Here is a 16,244-nt window from a genome sequence, read left to right on the forward strand (position 1 = left end):
CCGCCCCATGACAAATGTTTACCGCGACTCGTACGACTTTCTTGCAAGCAAACAATGAATAGCAGGTCACGCACTAGTGAAAAAGATGTGACCCTTTACAAAAAAAAGTTTCAGCAGATGCCGAACTTTATATTTGCCCATTATTCCCCTTTTACCTTTTCTTTTTTTTTTCTTTTTTTTTACACAAAACGATTTCTATTAACACTCCTGCCCAGAGATTGAGGGTCTAGGGAGAATAAAGTACAGTTAAGCTGGGAATCAGCAAGTAACCTCAACAGTTTTATATTAAGCTCGATCAATGATAATAAGAACAACAAAACCATGATGAACAATAAAAGCATGCCCAGAGCGAACCCCGCACTGCCCGCTCAGGCGTAGCGACATGCATTATGACCAATCGGTAACCTTGTCGCCTACGGGTTGGAGTCACAAAGTATTATTTGTGTGTGGGTTTGTGTGTGTTTTCAACATTCCATATACATGTACATGCGCATGAGCACTATCATCATAACCTGTGTGTTGATAGCAGTCTTGTATCAAACATACGTACTTGCCCTTGTTTACCTTTACCACCATATTGGTCACAGTCGCCTGATCGTATGAATTAACAGCATACTGCGGGGACTATTATGACATTTTATTTTGACAAAACCCTATCTCTGGAGGGTGTTACAGCTGATTGCATGCTTTCTTTGCCTTCCCTCTTGCTGTTGTAATGGTTTACCCCATTTTATCTATTCGATAAAATATAAGTATTGCCTGGTAAAACCAAACAAACAAACTAGTAACTAACTAACAAAAAAAAAACAACAACATAAAAGAACATCTTACAAATTTCTATGATTCTTTTGTAACCCAACTAATCCAGTAATTTGTGGCAGGCTTACATACGATTCTTCTCACTGTTTCGACCCTCTATGTGTACACACTTCCTAAGATAGTAACTGGTATCTATTATAAAAAAAAAATAAATGTAAGGAAGAAATTTTATAGCGTTACAGACTTGAATGTAGTTACCGATTTTCCTGTAAACGACAAAGGAAGTAGTACTTATAAAGCGAGGATGTTATCATTTTTATCACTATCGTTAGTATGGTACAGTAGTAGCAGCAGCAGCAGTAGTTCTAGTTGCAGTATCTGTAGTAGTTAAATTTATTATTATTATCATTATTATTATTAGTGTTATTATTATCATCACTACTATCATTATTGTTATTGGTAGTAGTTGTACAATAGAAGTAATTCTAGTTATAGTATTATCTTTGCTTTTATTAATATTGTTATTAATACCATTGTTATTATTATTATTATTATCATCATCATCATCATCATCATTATCATCATCATTATCATCATTTCAGCTTGTCGAACCTCACACATTACTGCAAACAGTTGACTAATAGGATAATGGACCAGACATTATAGTAACAGGTTGTGTTACGTTAATCGATAGCTATTTTCAAATGGAGTATAATTGTCATTTTATATCAACCAGCACTCTCTCCTCGACTACCATTATCACAGATGAAATACTTTTGAGCGTAGAAACGCGTAGATTTTTTTTTTTTTTAAGCCGTTAGAATTATTTTCATGGTTAAAATTATGTTGTTTGGTGGCCGATTAAAGATAATGAGTTGGTTTTGGGAAAATAATATAAAATAAAAATGATCAAAGAAAGCGATCACAGAAATGGCCATACTCAAGTAAAAAATGACTGGTATGATCAACTGCTTCAAAACCGTATTATGCGAGTAAAAAGTAAGAGAGGGAATTTTGAAAAAAAAAAATTCAACAAACCATGATGATCAGCTTATAATCCATGATTTTTTTTTTTGAAACTCAAAAATATAATTAAGGACTTCAAATAGTGCTTACCATCTATTGTGTGTACTTGATATTATATCAAGGCATGTATATCATTTTCATTACACCGCATACCCCATAACATTACATATGAATCTATACCTTTGTAGTTCTATTTTAGGATGGATAAGATATTGAAATGGAAAAAAAAAAAAAACATAGTTCGTAATATGGACTGTTTTTTGGCCGTTCATCACCAAGCACTAAACGGCAAGGCATTTCCGCTTTGCTGTAAAACAACATTGTTTCTTCTTTTTTTTTTTCGATATCTCAGGATTTTTTCATCATATGAACTTTGAAATCCTCTAACAACTGTATGCGCTAGAACATTTAATGGGTGGTTACTGATAATATCATTAAATGCTAAAATCTGAATCCCCATTCCAACCATATACTATCCCCTTAAGGATTAAAGCAGGAGAAAGTAGGCATTTATAATCATGCTTTATCTTTTTAACCAATACAAATGCAATGTTTACAGGCTAGGTTGAAATGTTAAGGTTTTATTTGATACTGTTATAATTGTGTCTGTTTCTTTTGTTGTTTTGTTTCTTTTTGTGGAGGAGGAGGGGGGTTGGCACCCAACACGTTCGTGATAATATATGACTTGTAGTTGTTGTTTTTTTTTCATCTAACCACGGTTTAATATTTTTCACCACTAATTTTCCTGTACAGTCTTTTTGTCGTATATGTGTTTTGTATAATGAAAAAAATTTCAGTGTTTGAGCTGCATGTTCTTATGTTGTGAATTAACCTATATTGAACTGAAGTTAATTGAATTGAATTCAATGTAAAACAAAATACTTATTTCCTGACAATGTATGACAGGATGGGTGCAGGACAGTCACGTGAGTCGTATGAGCTGGATTCTCTGTTGAGAGCCATTGCAAGAGACATCTCATACGATGAAGCCATCGAGGACCTTGGGAAAGAGTTGGGCTTCAGTCTTCCAGAAATTCAGAACTTCATCAAAGCTAACAGTCGTTGCCCCTTTATCACGACCTACGGAACTCTCAGCATGCTTCGTGAGTGGAGTCAGGGGATGATTCCGTCGAAATGTCGATCGGTCTTGAAAGGAGCTCTGATTAAAGCCGATCTAGCTTGGATCGCTGAGACACATCTACAATCAGGTAGGTCATCATACTGTTTCCCCAACTGAAAAAAAAAAAAAAATGAAGCTGTTTAAAGTACAGTATGTATTGTACCATTTGGTAGTGTATGAGAAGAGTAATTCAGAAGACATTGCCATTTAATTAAAATGTTAATCCCTATTATATTAGGTTTCAACACGTTGGAAAACAAAATGCTACATTCAACCTTGACCGTAAATGTTATTATGGTTTATTATTACTTCTATTATCCTCAACATTAATATTAACATTATTAATATAATGTAAAGGTATGTTATTGCGGTGAATACTCTGAATTTAACATATTGAAGCGATATTATTGTTTATGACTGTACCATTGCATATGTACAACATTCTTATTGACTTTATTCTATGCTGCTTTGCTTTGATTCTCTTCATTCTTTTGACTTATTTTTTTTGTTATTATTTATTATTAGTAGTATTTTTATCATTTCGAATTTTGTTGTGATGTTTTTGTAATCTTGTTAATTTGATCAATAAAAACTCAATGAAAAAAATATTGATATTATTATTATTATAATTCTATCATAATTATCATTATTGTCTAATGGAATGATTTCGATTCTAAATACTACTTGTACTGGCTGTCGTGACCATAGATTCCCATACTTTGCATATCAGTCACCATGATGTTCTCATTAGGGAAAATTCAATTGTTTCTCTTTGGTTCTCACTTCGAATGAACGATCACTCATCTGAAATACAATTATAGATTCGCTTCACTGTACCCCTTAAGAAAGTATAAGCCTATATAGTATTATGTAAAGAGTTAAGCGAGAATATTTACAATATTTTTCCCGACATCTCGTTAACGACGTCGATGGAACTTCTTTTTTTTAAATAGGAAAATCAAGTTAGTTAAAAGAAGGACATTACAACAAATAATTCTTAGTTTGTGTAAAAAGGGACTAATTTCTCAAGAAAGGTATACACGCCTGTATTTCTGCAAAGATATTTTTTGACAGGTCTTCTCCAAGCGAAGATTAATGTTGTAGATTAAATACTAGGTGTTTCAAAAAACATTTCCCACTTTTGATCATTAATAGTTCAAAAACTATTCATCCGATAAAACTGTCATTGATATGAGTAATAGCTGGATAGTGTACAATTTGGTTGAAGGTAATTTGCACATGAAAGCATAAATCAGTTTCATTAAATCTAAGATTGATTTTGAAGTAAGGTTTCAGATTTTGGTCAAATTTAAACCCTCTGTACAAAAATTGAACTTCGCACAGGAACCAATGATGTGTATGTGAGTGTGTGCTGACAATGACCCTTAACAATGGACATGCCTGAAGCACCTGTTGACTAGGCGACAGTTTCGCGCTCCCTGGCACATGAATGCTTAATCAATAATTCATTTGAATTGCCCTGGGCACTGCTAGTCTGAATTCATTCACGGTAAAGTGCTTGCAAACACCACATTTCATTCCAGCTGGCAATCATTTTCAAATTTTGCTTCACATATCACTAAATTTGGGATATAAATAAGCATGAATGATCTAAAGTTCCTCATTTTAATACAACTGTCTACTAATTAAATAGTCTGACAAATTTGTCGCTTTTTCTATAAAAAGACATAATTTTTGGTAAAGAGTTCAGCAGCATTTGTCATTGGGGCGATTTGTTTCACAGTAGATTTATTTAAGGCCCCATATACACAAGTGTATATACTCTATTATTGATTTTCTTTACTTCCTGTCACGTTTACCATAGAACAGAATGTATTCATTGTAATTTTGTTTTTTCAGAAGTAGGGAGAGCACTGTCGCGACTCAACGACAGTATCGACAGCCGTTTGACTTTACACAGATACCGCCAGAGGCTGAATAAAGACTAGTTGTGATAGTGGAATTTCTCATGAATAAATAATGAAGCATTCAAACCCTGGCCATTGTTCAGGACCATAGTGGGTGTTAACCACACACTCCCATACACACCCATTGACCCCTGTGCAAAGTGAAATTTTGTACAGAGGGTTGAAAATAGAGCAAAGTCTGGAACCTAACTGTGAAATTAATCATGGATTTCATGAAACTTACAAATGCTTTCATACTCAAACTAACTTCAACCAAATTGTACACTATTCAGCTATCATTCATATCAATGACAGTGTTATCTCATATATAGTTTTTGAATTATTAAGAATCAAAAGTGGGAAATGTTTTTTGAAACACCTAGTATATATATATATATATATATATATATATATATATATATATATTGATCCCAAAGTTCTCATAGAACTTCTCAGAGATATCTAATTCGAGAAATTTTACTTTATCAATCTTACCTCTTTCTGGCATACACTTAGCCTCATAAACATTCCGGACAAAAAAGTCAACTTAGCCTCGAGGTAACCAATTGTACCAACGTATATGCATCGCCTTTTGTTTGTGAGATTGCACGTCTCAACCTGTAAAACTTGAAAGTAAAATCCGTTGCATATTTGCCGTATAGCCCTGAAAGGAAGTGTTTACCGCGGTTAATACCAAGATATACTCCAAGGGTCCCCAACTTATTTTGAGTCAGGCAGATATTCAGATTTAAATATAACATAGCTTCAACGTTATTGGTCAGATAGTTTGTCAGTAAAGATTTTTTTTCATGCTAACATTTTAAAGTAATAATTATAATAATAAGTAGCATTTTACCGCGCTTAATACATGGTTTCTAAGCGCCTTACACGTATCATAATCATATTAAAACATAATCTTACATATCATTCAACATAGCTACAAACTCTACAATAATTTACATTACTTGATATACTCTGGCAATAATCAAATACTGAAATTTGCATACTTAATACACACAAAAAATAGAAAGAAAAAGGGGGTAACATACAGAAACATGGGATCATTGGAAATTTAAGTTATATTGACTTCATTAAATGTGTCTTCAGGAGGGTCTTAAACGTATCTAGCGAGGGTGAGGATCTGATTTTGCTGGATTTCGACAAAATTATCTTTTTCGGCTCATGATTGGCCATCCAAACAAAGTTTTTTTTTCATTTTCTTTTGTTTTCTTGGGTGCCGCTGGGAAGTCTAAATATGCACCATTGATAGCAAAGTTCTTGGGGTATAAATATGTTCGGGTTTTGTAATGAGATTGTTTAGCCTTAAGGACAGCCAATCCCTTTAGCATGCAAATTTTTGAAAAATTGGTGAGAACACTTAGGTATTGAAGAAAACACTATTTGGAAACCTCCTGTAAATTTTGAACTCAAGAGGGTCTTTATTTGTTTATTTAGATTGACCGTTAAGATTTAAATAACTTTTGCGTACTACGCAAAAATTACAAATCTAAATACTAGTCTAGTTTTACAGACCTCTGAGATGCACTTAGTTGTACATGTATTTCATGTAAGTGGTGTGTTGTTAGTTGGCATTGATAGCAAAGTAAGAGAAGCTAGTGAATTCTTCTTTTCTGACAGCTTTCACATGCATATCTGTTGTTCGAAGTATAAGTATCATATTACAACCACAGGAGGATTAATGTATGCAGCTGTGCCTAGTACACAGTCGAATACGTTACGGTGAGTGTTTGGTGCATTATTTGAATTTGAACAGCAAACAACCTTCAAATATCACAGAAATATTATAGATTTACAATAGTCTTGTCATTCTGGTGGAATATATCATGTTCTGTGCTATTTGGGAAGGAATGCAAAAGGGGAGGGCCATCTTTAGATTAGGTTGAAAAGAGTGTTTATATCGACTAAGAAGAACTATCATCACGTTAGACAACATTGATTTAGTTTATGTATCTTAATTCTTGTGTCCTCAGAGAGAGAAGTAGCCAGCGATTCAGAGAGAAATCCGGAGAACCTTACATATGACGAAGTTCTACAATTAAAAGAAGAGCTCCGGAGGTTTTATCAGTGCACGTACAGCAATGTGCGCATTTCTCCGTTTTATCACGAATCATCAACGAAGCTGGAAAACATATTTACAAGCCTAGCGATGTTCGCTGAAGGAGTGGCAGGTGCAAAAGAATGCGTGGACTATGACGCCTTCATAAAACAACTGGAGAACAACTGCGATATTGGACATCTTAACAATCGTATTGCGTTATTCGGAGAAGCCGGCGTAGGCAAGACAACCTTCCTTGCTAAACTGACACTGGACTGGGCCTTGGGAAGATGCCTAGAGGATATTGATTTCCTTTTTCTAATTCCGCTTAGGGAAAACGAAGGAAATACATGCCTTTGTGATATCATCAAGAGCAAGATATCCGATGACGTGGAACTTGATGGATCAAAGGTTGAAAAATACATTCTTAAGAACCAACGAAAAGTGTTGTTCCTGTATGATGGCCTGGAGGAGTACGGAGTCGATACCAGCAACAACCCTTCAGTTGGTCCTACCATTGCTGTGATCAGAGGCGAGAAGTTCAAATCCTCTCCAGTTGCTGTCACCGCTAGACTGTGGAAAGCTAACGAATTACAAGGCGAAATCGAAGGGGAAAATAAGTTCAGATTTGTAAAAATTACAGGCTTCAAGAAAGAAAATGTGAAGACTTACATATCAAAATTCTTCCCAGACAACAGGGAGGCAAGGGATGGTCTGATGAGGTTGATGACAGACGAAGACAGTCTGGTAGCAGACAGCATTCCACTTTATCCCATTTACTGTAGCATGCTTTGTTACATTTGGCAGAAACAAGATGGAGGCAAAATATTTCAGAAACAGAAACTGGAAACATTCGCTCAACTCTTTCAAGAATTGATCCATCATCTCAAAGACCACTATGCTAGAAAGGAGGAAAACCACGGGAAGAGAGCAAAAATGATGAAGAAAGGCGAGAACGCTTTACAGCAGTTTGCCAAAGATGCGTTCTCTTGTCTCCTCAAAAATAAAGTTGTGTTTGAAGAAGAGGACATCGAGACGAGTGAACAAGACCTGAAAACGGTCTGTGAAATTGGGGTGCTCGCAAAAGGGGAGCAGTTTGATTCCCGGAAAGAAGACAAGAGCAGGTTAACAGAAAGAGCAATCGAATACAGAATTCCCCATAAATTACTTCAGGAGTATCTGGCAGGTGTGCATCTGGCATCACTCTACGAGAGCAACAGGGAAGAGTTCAACCGCCTGAAGAGGAAGCTGTTGGAGGAACACGAGTCGTTTAGATACCTTCTTTACTTCACTGTAGCTCAGAATAAGGAGGTCGGAAAAGCTGTCATTGGTTCCTTGGTCGACATGCTTCATGAAAGTAGTACTTGCACCCTAGATTATCGGACAGAGTTTGCTTTCCTCATTGATGTCGCGTTTGAATGCCACGAAATGGATGCTCTTGAGCCTATGATCCCTCTCCTAAACGAAATGTTGTCATTAGAGATTAAAGGTTCGGATCACACAGCTCATGGATGGATCTTTGTGTATAAGGCGTGTAGCTGCTTCGTAAGTACACTGCACGGCACATTCATAATATCATCAATATTTTGCATTTGTTCTGTTTGCACTTTCCTGATGAGTCAGAAACTCAGAACAATGGGAAATATTCATGTTATTCTTACTCTGTAATGGAATTGAAGACCTGAATTATAAGAACGACCCAAGTCCAATTTTTGGCCAAATTCAGTTTGACATGGGACATTGTATAGCTTTTGCATGGATGCATGGACTCATCTTGTGTGTAAATGATAAATCCTATGTAATTATCCTCGGAAGTGTCTGAAATGATTGAGTAAAATCTTGTATGAATGTAGGAACGACCCACGTCCATGACTTGGGTCATTTTTACATTCATATCATATCGCCTCTCTCATCGCTTCTTTCATCTCATATAGCAGCCTGTCTTGTATAATGATTCAGAGAACGACCCAAGTCCATATGATTCAAAGAACGACCCAAGTCCATTACAGAAAATGTCCTTTCCACAATCAATTTAAATGTTAATTGTCATAACTATATATGTTTTAATTTGCATTTACAATGTTGCCTTCCCATCACAGTTAAATAGAATATTGTTGGACAAATAAAAAAAAATGATGTTTTTTTTTTCTTTTTTAAGTTTACTCGAAATGACCTTCCTTATACTAAGGTCGTTCTTTTAAATTCAGATACTCAATTGTCTCTGACGAATATTGTTCATGTGTGAATGTGATTTAAACATTACCGCTTGATAAAACATTTTTGTCACTGTAGACCATGCGTCTTCTTCTTGCACACTGATGTACTTTAATGATACAAACTTCTCCATTTTCAGTTCCGTGTCTAAAACACAACAGCAGTTTCTGTAGAATTCATCTGAATTGTGTTTCAGTCAATACCCTGAGGGCTCATTTTTCCCTGTTAAAATTAAAATGTAAACTGCTGTTTCTGTCATATGTGTATGTCCGAATACTTTTCGATCATACACGAATATCAAACAATGCAGTGAGAACATCATGTAGTTTGTTTTGTTTTCTCTCTCTCTTTCTTTGGGTTTCCGTTAAAAGGCAGCAAAGCGATTAGATCACCCTGAAGTCACAAACGTCCGATCTGACGCTCATGCTTCTTTTCGAGATACTGACGTACTCGCAAACCTCAAAACCTCGAAGCTACATAATGTCAGATTGGATGAAGACTTCTTCACAGCGATGGCTACCCTAGGTCCACAATCAAATGTGAGTTCATTTTCCCCTCTAAATATACTGTTTAATGATCATACACTATCTTTAGATATCAACTTAATTATTTCTCTTTCTGACACTGCTACTATCGGTTTGATTTTAACATTATGTTTGTAACATCAGAATTTATTCAGATAAATAATAATCAATTTTGGAAATAACGGTACACCTTTTCCTATCAGAATCAATGCTGACTTGTGTCAAACTGGTGTCAAAGAACAAATTCAGTTCATAAGTTGCAATGTAAATGACATATTTCTCTAAGATTTTCCCCTTATTAGTCCTAAAAAAAAAAAAATCATCTTCTGTAAAATTATCTAATTTGCCGGGCTTGAAAATCAGCAAACTTTTATGCAACTATGTTTATATATATCACATACATATTTTTGTATTCGTTTATTTGTATATTCATAATTATATTTATTCACTTATGTAGCAAGATATATATATATATATATATATATATTGCTATAGGTTTATATGAAGAGTTTGTTCGCAAAAACCGATAAGTCCAAACTTGTCAAATGGAGATACTTGCGTTTAAAGGTCAAAAAAATAAAGAGAATAATAAGAAAATTTTTGCTTCTTTTGACAATCACTTCAAAAATATACGTTTATATATAGTGACCAATATATCTCTTAAAAGGTGTTATTTTGTTCTTTATGATAGAGACCGTACTTAAATTCTTCAAAAATGGACTTATCGGTTTTTGCAAACAAACTCTTCATGTATATATTTATTGTTGCTTATTCTTATTTCTATTAAGTAAAGTCATTTATTTTGTTGAACGGGCTTAATGATTTATTCAAACATCTTTTCCCTTCCACATGAGGTATAACTGCATGCGAATTTGGAGGAAAGTTTTTTAAGACAGCTGATTCTCTTCGCAAATAATTGTTATGTTATACATGTATACTGTTTCGTGTGTTTTCATAGAGACATACAGTGGACGTATATTATATCATGCACTCATTTCGGAAATATTTTATCCCTTTGTTCACATGCGCATCCACATACACTCACGTACACATTCATGTTCATGAACACAGCATTCATATGCAAAGAAACCTACACAAAAACTTCAAAACAGCATTAACAATAACAAAACGACAAACGACACCTCCATATCATAAATAATAATTTCATTTACAAACTATTAGGCATTCGCAGAGGGTGTCATCAAAATAAAGCTTCCGCTTGAGATAACGGTCTCCTTCATTTTGTTTCGATTTTCCAACTGTTCGTATACATGATTAAAACTCAGGGGAACTATCTTCTGGGATTGGTTTATACGTGAATATATACCTCAGACACACGAACACTCACATTACACATGGCTTTAAATTAAAAGATATTGATTAGACTTGCATGAAAACTGGACAAAATGTGATTTGTGTACGTACGTATTTGCGTGTAGAGAGAAGGAGATTTAATAGTTTTCCCAACTCATTATCTACCTATTAGATTTGATAAGTCAATTATTAATTTTTTCCTCCTACTTCCTGCATAGTTGGAATCAATACGTCTCTGTCTTTGGGAAAGTTCCAAGGCGAATGGAATCTCGGCTGCTGCATCAAATGCTTACGCCAGGAGTATCTGCGCCATGTCAAAACTTCAGACACTGGAGCTAAGAAATGACGCACTAGCAGACGACTTCTTTCTCACCCTCGCCGCAGGGGAAGGAGCAAGGGTACTCATAATTGTATTCCATATTTCCAAATATATCGCGGAATAGACCAGAGAGAAGGGTTACAAATGTGTTGTTGCCCTCAAATTCGCCATTCTTAAAATGAAGAGTTTGTTCGTAAAAACCGATGAGTCCATATTTGCCAAATGGAGATATTTGCGATTAAAGGTGAAGAAAAATAAAGAGAATAATACGAAAATTTTGCTTCTTTTGGCCATAACTGCAAAAATGTACCTTTATATGTAGTGGCCAATATATTAAAAGGTACTATTTTGTACTTTATGACAGACACCGTACTTCAAAATCTTCAAAAATTGACTTATCGGTTTTGGCGAACAAACTCTTCAAACACACATGCTTAAATAGCAAAAAGAGATCAAGTTCTCCCCGTTCAATTATGATTATCTCATCTGATTGTAACTTATATATCCTCTGTGTTGTGAAAAAAATCACAGAGTTCTAATCTGTTTGCTTATTTTTTTTTTCATATTCTGAAACAACAATATCAGTAAAAAAAAAATGGATTTTAGTACACTCCCTACTTCTTTAAGGAACACCTGCAAATATCTGCACATCTGAAAAGAAAGCACACACTCTGGAAAACTTTGAACTGAGAAAAGAGGCTCTGAACTACAGGGTCTGCAACAATGAAGGTACTATCAGATTAAGCTGAAATAGAGCATGCTCTATTAACACATTCGTTCATGATAAATGTCAACTTCCAAAGCAGTAGCATCATTAAAAGTGAAGAGTGTGTAAAGGATTTTAAAGAAATGAAATGGAGTCTCAAAGAAAACCTGATCACACTCTACCAAAACAGATGTTGAGTGTAGAAAAAACTGTTGAAAATCCGCTTTCCCGTACAATTCTTAATCCTAAACTCAAGAATAATGTAGAACAAGAATAGCTCTTTCAGAAAATATGGAAAATTCAAAATTGACTAGGTTCACCTATTCCACTTTTCTTGAATCCTCACATAAAATCAAGGAGTGCGACTTTTTGCTTGTTTTATGATTCATGGTCACAAAACAGTACATTATCTTTAGCAGAATTATTGCAAGTTGTCACTTTTGAGGTGTCCCAATACTCACCTATTTTACACATTCCAGGAACACCCAATCAAGGCGAGGAAGGTTTTATTTCAAAGATAATTAATCAGGTTTTCGTGTGGTACCATTATTTTATGGCAGTATAAGAGAAATATGATTTACCGGTCAAATGATCAAACTCCAATCGCAAACCTTACTTATATTATTATATTGAATTTTAACACAGACAGCGCTATACTATTTATCGATCACCAGATTCAGCGATTGGAATTGCGCGGAACGTCACTGTCAGCAAGTATTCTTCGATCCATATTACGTCTACCTTGTCTGAATTCCTTTGCTGTGAGACGTGTTAAGTATACGGTAAGCTGAGGGATATGTAAAAAAAAAAAAAAATGGGTGTAGGTGTGAGTTTTCTTCAGGTTTTATAGAGAGACATTTTTTTTTTTTTTTAAGTTACGCTTTTTGAAGTTACGCTTCAACCTTCCCCCTCTCTGGTTAATAATATCTTCCTTTAAAAATTGGGAATCTTTCGGCACCATGAGACTGTGTATAATGAGACATCGACTAAAAAATGACTTTAACTACCTGTATTTTGTAAGACGCTAATGTATTTTTGTGGTTCATTATGTAATTTATTATTTCCATGTACACTACATAAAGGTTAAGAAATATTTTTTAGGGAGTTGGGGTGACGGACCCAGTTTAAAGTCCGTCTAGCGCGAGGACGGTTTACGTTTCTTTGGAAACCAGTGGGCGGGCGTGTCTCCTCGAGAGAGGCGGCAGTTTCTTGTACGCTCATACATGTATATATGCATTAGTCTAAATTGTGCTTATAATGGTAAGCAACCGTGTTTAACCTAACTATAATCCAGACAGGGTCATACGGGTTTGACTCACGGTGTGTCTTACTTCTTCGACTATTACGCATGGATATTGAGTTTAATGTACGGTTTCGTTTGCAAGAATCCACCTCAACAGCATTTACATGATTGCATTCAAAAGAAGGCTGGCGGTCTGTCTACATTTAAGGACATGTCGGACCTAAACTGAACAAAAAAAAAAAGAAAAGAAAAGCAGAGCCATTCACAGAACTTGTGTGTATAATACTAAAGGATATTTTAACAGAAAATGAAATAAAAATAGGCTAAACATGGCAAGACATTTTTCGAGAAGTAAGAACAACAAATTGAGATCACAGTACACCCTGCAAACTAAACGTACAATAGCCAAGTGATATCAACCCAATTGTATGGATCTGAATGCTGGCGAATAACAGATTTCGATTGATATTCAAATTGAAATTCCAATGTCAATTTTGAACTTTCCAATTTGAAATTTGAAATTAAATTCCTAATAATACTGAAATTTGATTGCATTACATCACATAATATGTCTGCGAACAATCCTGCGCATCTTCTGGCCCGACCGGATTTCCATCGACAACTCTTCCTGCGCCATAGCACTGATAATTTGGAGGCGATTATCACCAGGAAGAGGTGGAAAAGGAACATTTCTTTCTACCGGTATCTAATGACGATTCTTTAGATGCATTCATTTCATTTTAATAATTTAGATCTAAGAAACATATTTCCTTCTCATACTTTAATTTGGTCTCTAGCCATCTACTACACCTGATGGAAGCAACGGGGACGAAGCTGAAAATGAGGTTTGTTTAAAAAAGATAATTCGTACGTATTGTTTCAAATCTAATTCCACTTTCTACATTTTAATGCTTTTTTTCATGAGTCGTATCAAAATTGCAGTAAATTAGATGTGTTTACAAGTAACAAGATAATGTGGATGACTAGATTTAATGCTCTCATAAGTATAAAATTAATTCACAGGTGAGAGGGCATTAGTGGAGCTGCCGCGCACTCGAGGATATTTAAAATGGTGTAACATGCACAAGGTGCAGGAGAGTGCATGTTGAACTAACTTCCCGAATTCTGTACATAATTTGTATTATGAACTGGTTTTATGAAATATAATGTAGTTCATGTATATTGTAATTATACCTTGAGGTGTACACAAGAAGAGATAATTACTAGTTGCCGTAGCCTTGAGGTGTACACAAGAAGAGATAATTACTCGTTGCCGTAGCCGGCTTTTTTGTTGTATTTTACTTAAATCATATGCGATCCTTCATTCGCATATGTCAATGAATTGATATATTACGGATTGTGAGGCCCTGCATGACATTATAATTATTTTCCCCCACTGAATGGACATTAGTTGTAACCAATGAATTCATACATTTAAATGCATTATTGTTTCAATCTACTTCAAGTGACTCTTAACACGACATAAGACGTGTACTGTAAGTGTGAACATTCTCATCTTTTTGTTAATCTCTCCACAGAATGGTTTCGTTGAGAGTCCCATTACCCACCTTGACGTAGGCTTACAATCCCTCCCACTTCTCTGGCAGCTAAATGTGGCCTCCCTGTGTCCCAATGTGAAGAAAGTCTCTGTTTACGTAGCGCATGACGACTATTCCTTTCACCTGAATGAGGCGTGGCCACTCTATTCTCACGACGTGGAGCTTCACCTATATGGTTGCGCTTGTTTCCGATTGTTCGAAGTATTATTTGCAGCACGTACAGTAACCAGACTATCTGTAACAGATATGATGTTGACCAATGATGGAGCCGTGACGCTGATCACACGTGCAGATTCTTATCCTCATCTCAAGAACGTGTCGTGAGTTCACATGAAACCTTGCACCTTAATGCGTTTTTCGATCTTTGCAAACGTGATGTTCAGCACACTCTTTCAATTTAACCAAACTGACATGAAAGGGTGTCGGTATTAAAGTATAACAGTCTATGTCACCTTTCCTTTTTCATGAATTGAAAATACATTCGAATTGATAGTTAATTTAGTTAAAATCCAATATGCCATGACTCAAGGAGAAAGGATGCAGGAGCGGAAGTAAAGGAAAAATATTTATTCTAGACAATAATATCTTATTTCTATACTGTAAGAAAATTACAGAACAAATATAATTGGTGTGAAAACAATCCATTGCACTTCTTACAGCCAATCAATCAAATAATCACTGTAAAGGACTTTACATTCTTCCCAGTGGAGAAGCTACCGTTAATGCCAGAAACACTGTTGAAAATATTTTAGCTGAATTGCAAAGGGATTGTTAAGTAATATGGTATGTTGTGTAGGGCCAGCAAGCATTTAAAACAGAGTGAGGGGTTACTATCCAGCTAGACAATGATTGTTTGTTCGTTCATCACTGCCAAGGTTCATGTAGATATTTTTTTTTTTGTAACTTAGTGGCAAAGTTTCTCCATGGACAATTTTTCAGTGTTTTCAGTACAGCCATGATAGAATAAAAACAAAACTAAAAACGAAATCATGAGCGTCATATCCATCCCGTGACTGTGTTTGTTTGTTTGTTTGTTTTTTTTTTGTTTTGATTACTATTCGATGGATGGCAACTTGTCAAGCACTTGTCTTTATCTTAATCATAACTCAGGCTGATCAGGTGTGACACCACAGAGGATTTGGATCAATTCTGTGAAAAGATCAACGCGGAAGGGAAACTGCATGTTACTGTTGAGCATGGCGAACGAAGTATGTATTAACAATTGTTATCATGACAAACTGTTTTCTGTTCAAGTTGTAGTTAGGGTCTTGCTAAGGTAATCTTTTTTTTCTTTGTCATCAGTATATGTATAAGGGTGCACATTCATTTTTAATACTTTTTTTACACCCTTTCCATGCATATGGTCATGCATGTACATATGTGTTTGTGTTTAGAAGAATGTACGTGTGCGCATGTGTGACTGTTCGTTCGTACGTATTACATATCTCCTGAGAACAAAATGTCTAATACCTGTTTGATCCCATCCCATACGGTCTG

At 35.3% G+C, this 16,244-nt stretch overlaps 1 protein-coding gene across 1 annotated transcript; it reads left to right on the plus strand.

Annotated features, from left to right (window-relative positions):
• Window positions 1-2,692: 2,692 nt before the first annotated feature.
• LOC140226690 (NLR family CARD domain-containing protein 4-like) lies at window positions 2,693-15,966 on the plus strand. Its single transcript, XM_072307129.1, has 6 exons — window positions 2,693-2,993; window positions 6,816-8,413; window positions 11,139-11,318; window positions 13,986-14,033; window positions 14,727-15,067; window positions 15,858-15,966. The coding sequence occupies exons 1-6, from the start codon at window positions 2,693-2,695 to the stop codon at window positions 15,964-15,966; spliced, it is 2,577 nt and encodes an 858-aa protein (XP_072163230.1).
• The last annotated feature ends 278 nt before the right edge of the window (window positions 15,967-16,244 follow it).

This window comes from Diadema setosum, chromosome 3 (genome assembly GCF_964275005.1).
Source record: "Diadema setosum chromosome 3, eeDiaSeto1, whole genome shotgun sequence".
Taxonomy (NCBI): Eukaryota; Metazoa; Echinodermata; class Echinoidea; order Diadematoida; family Diadematidae; genus Diadema; species Diadema setosum.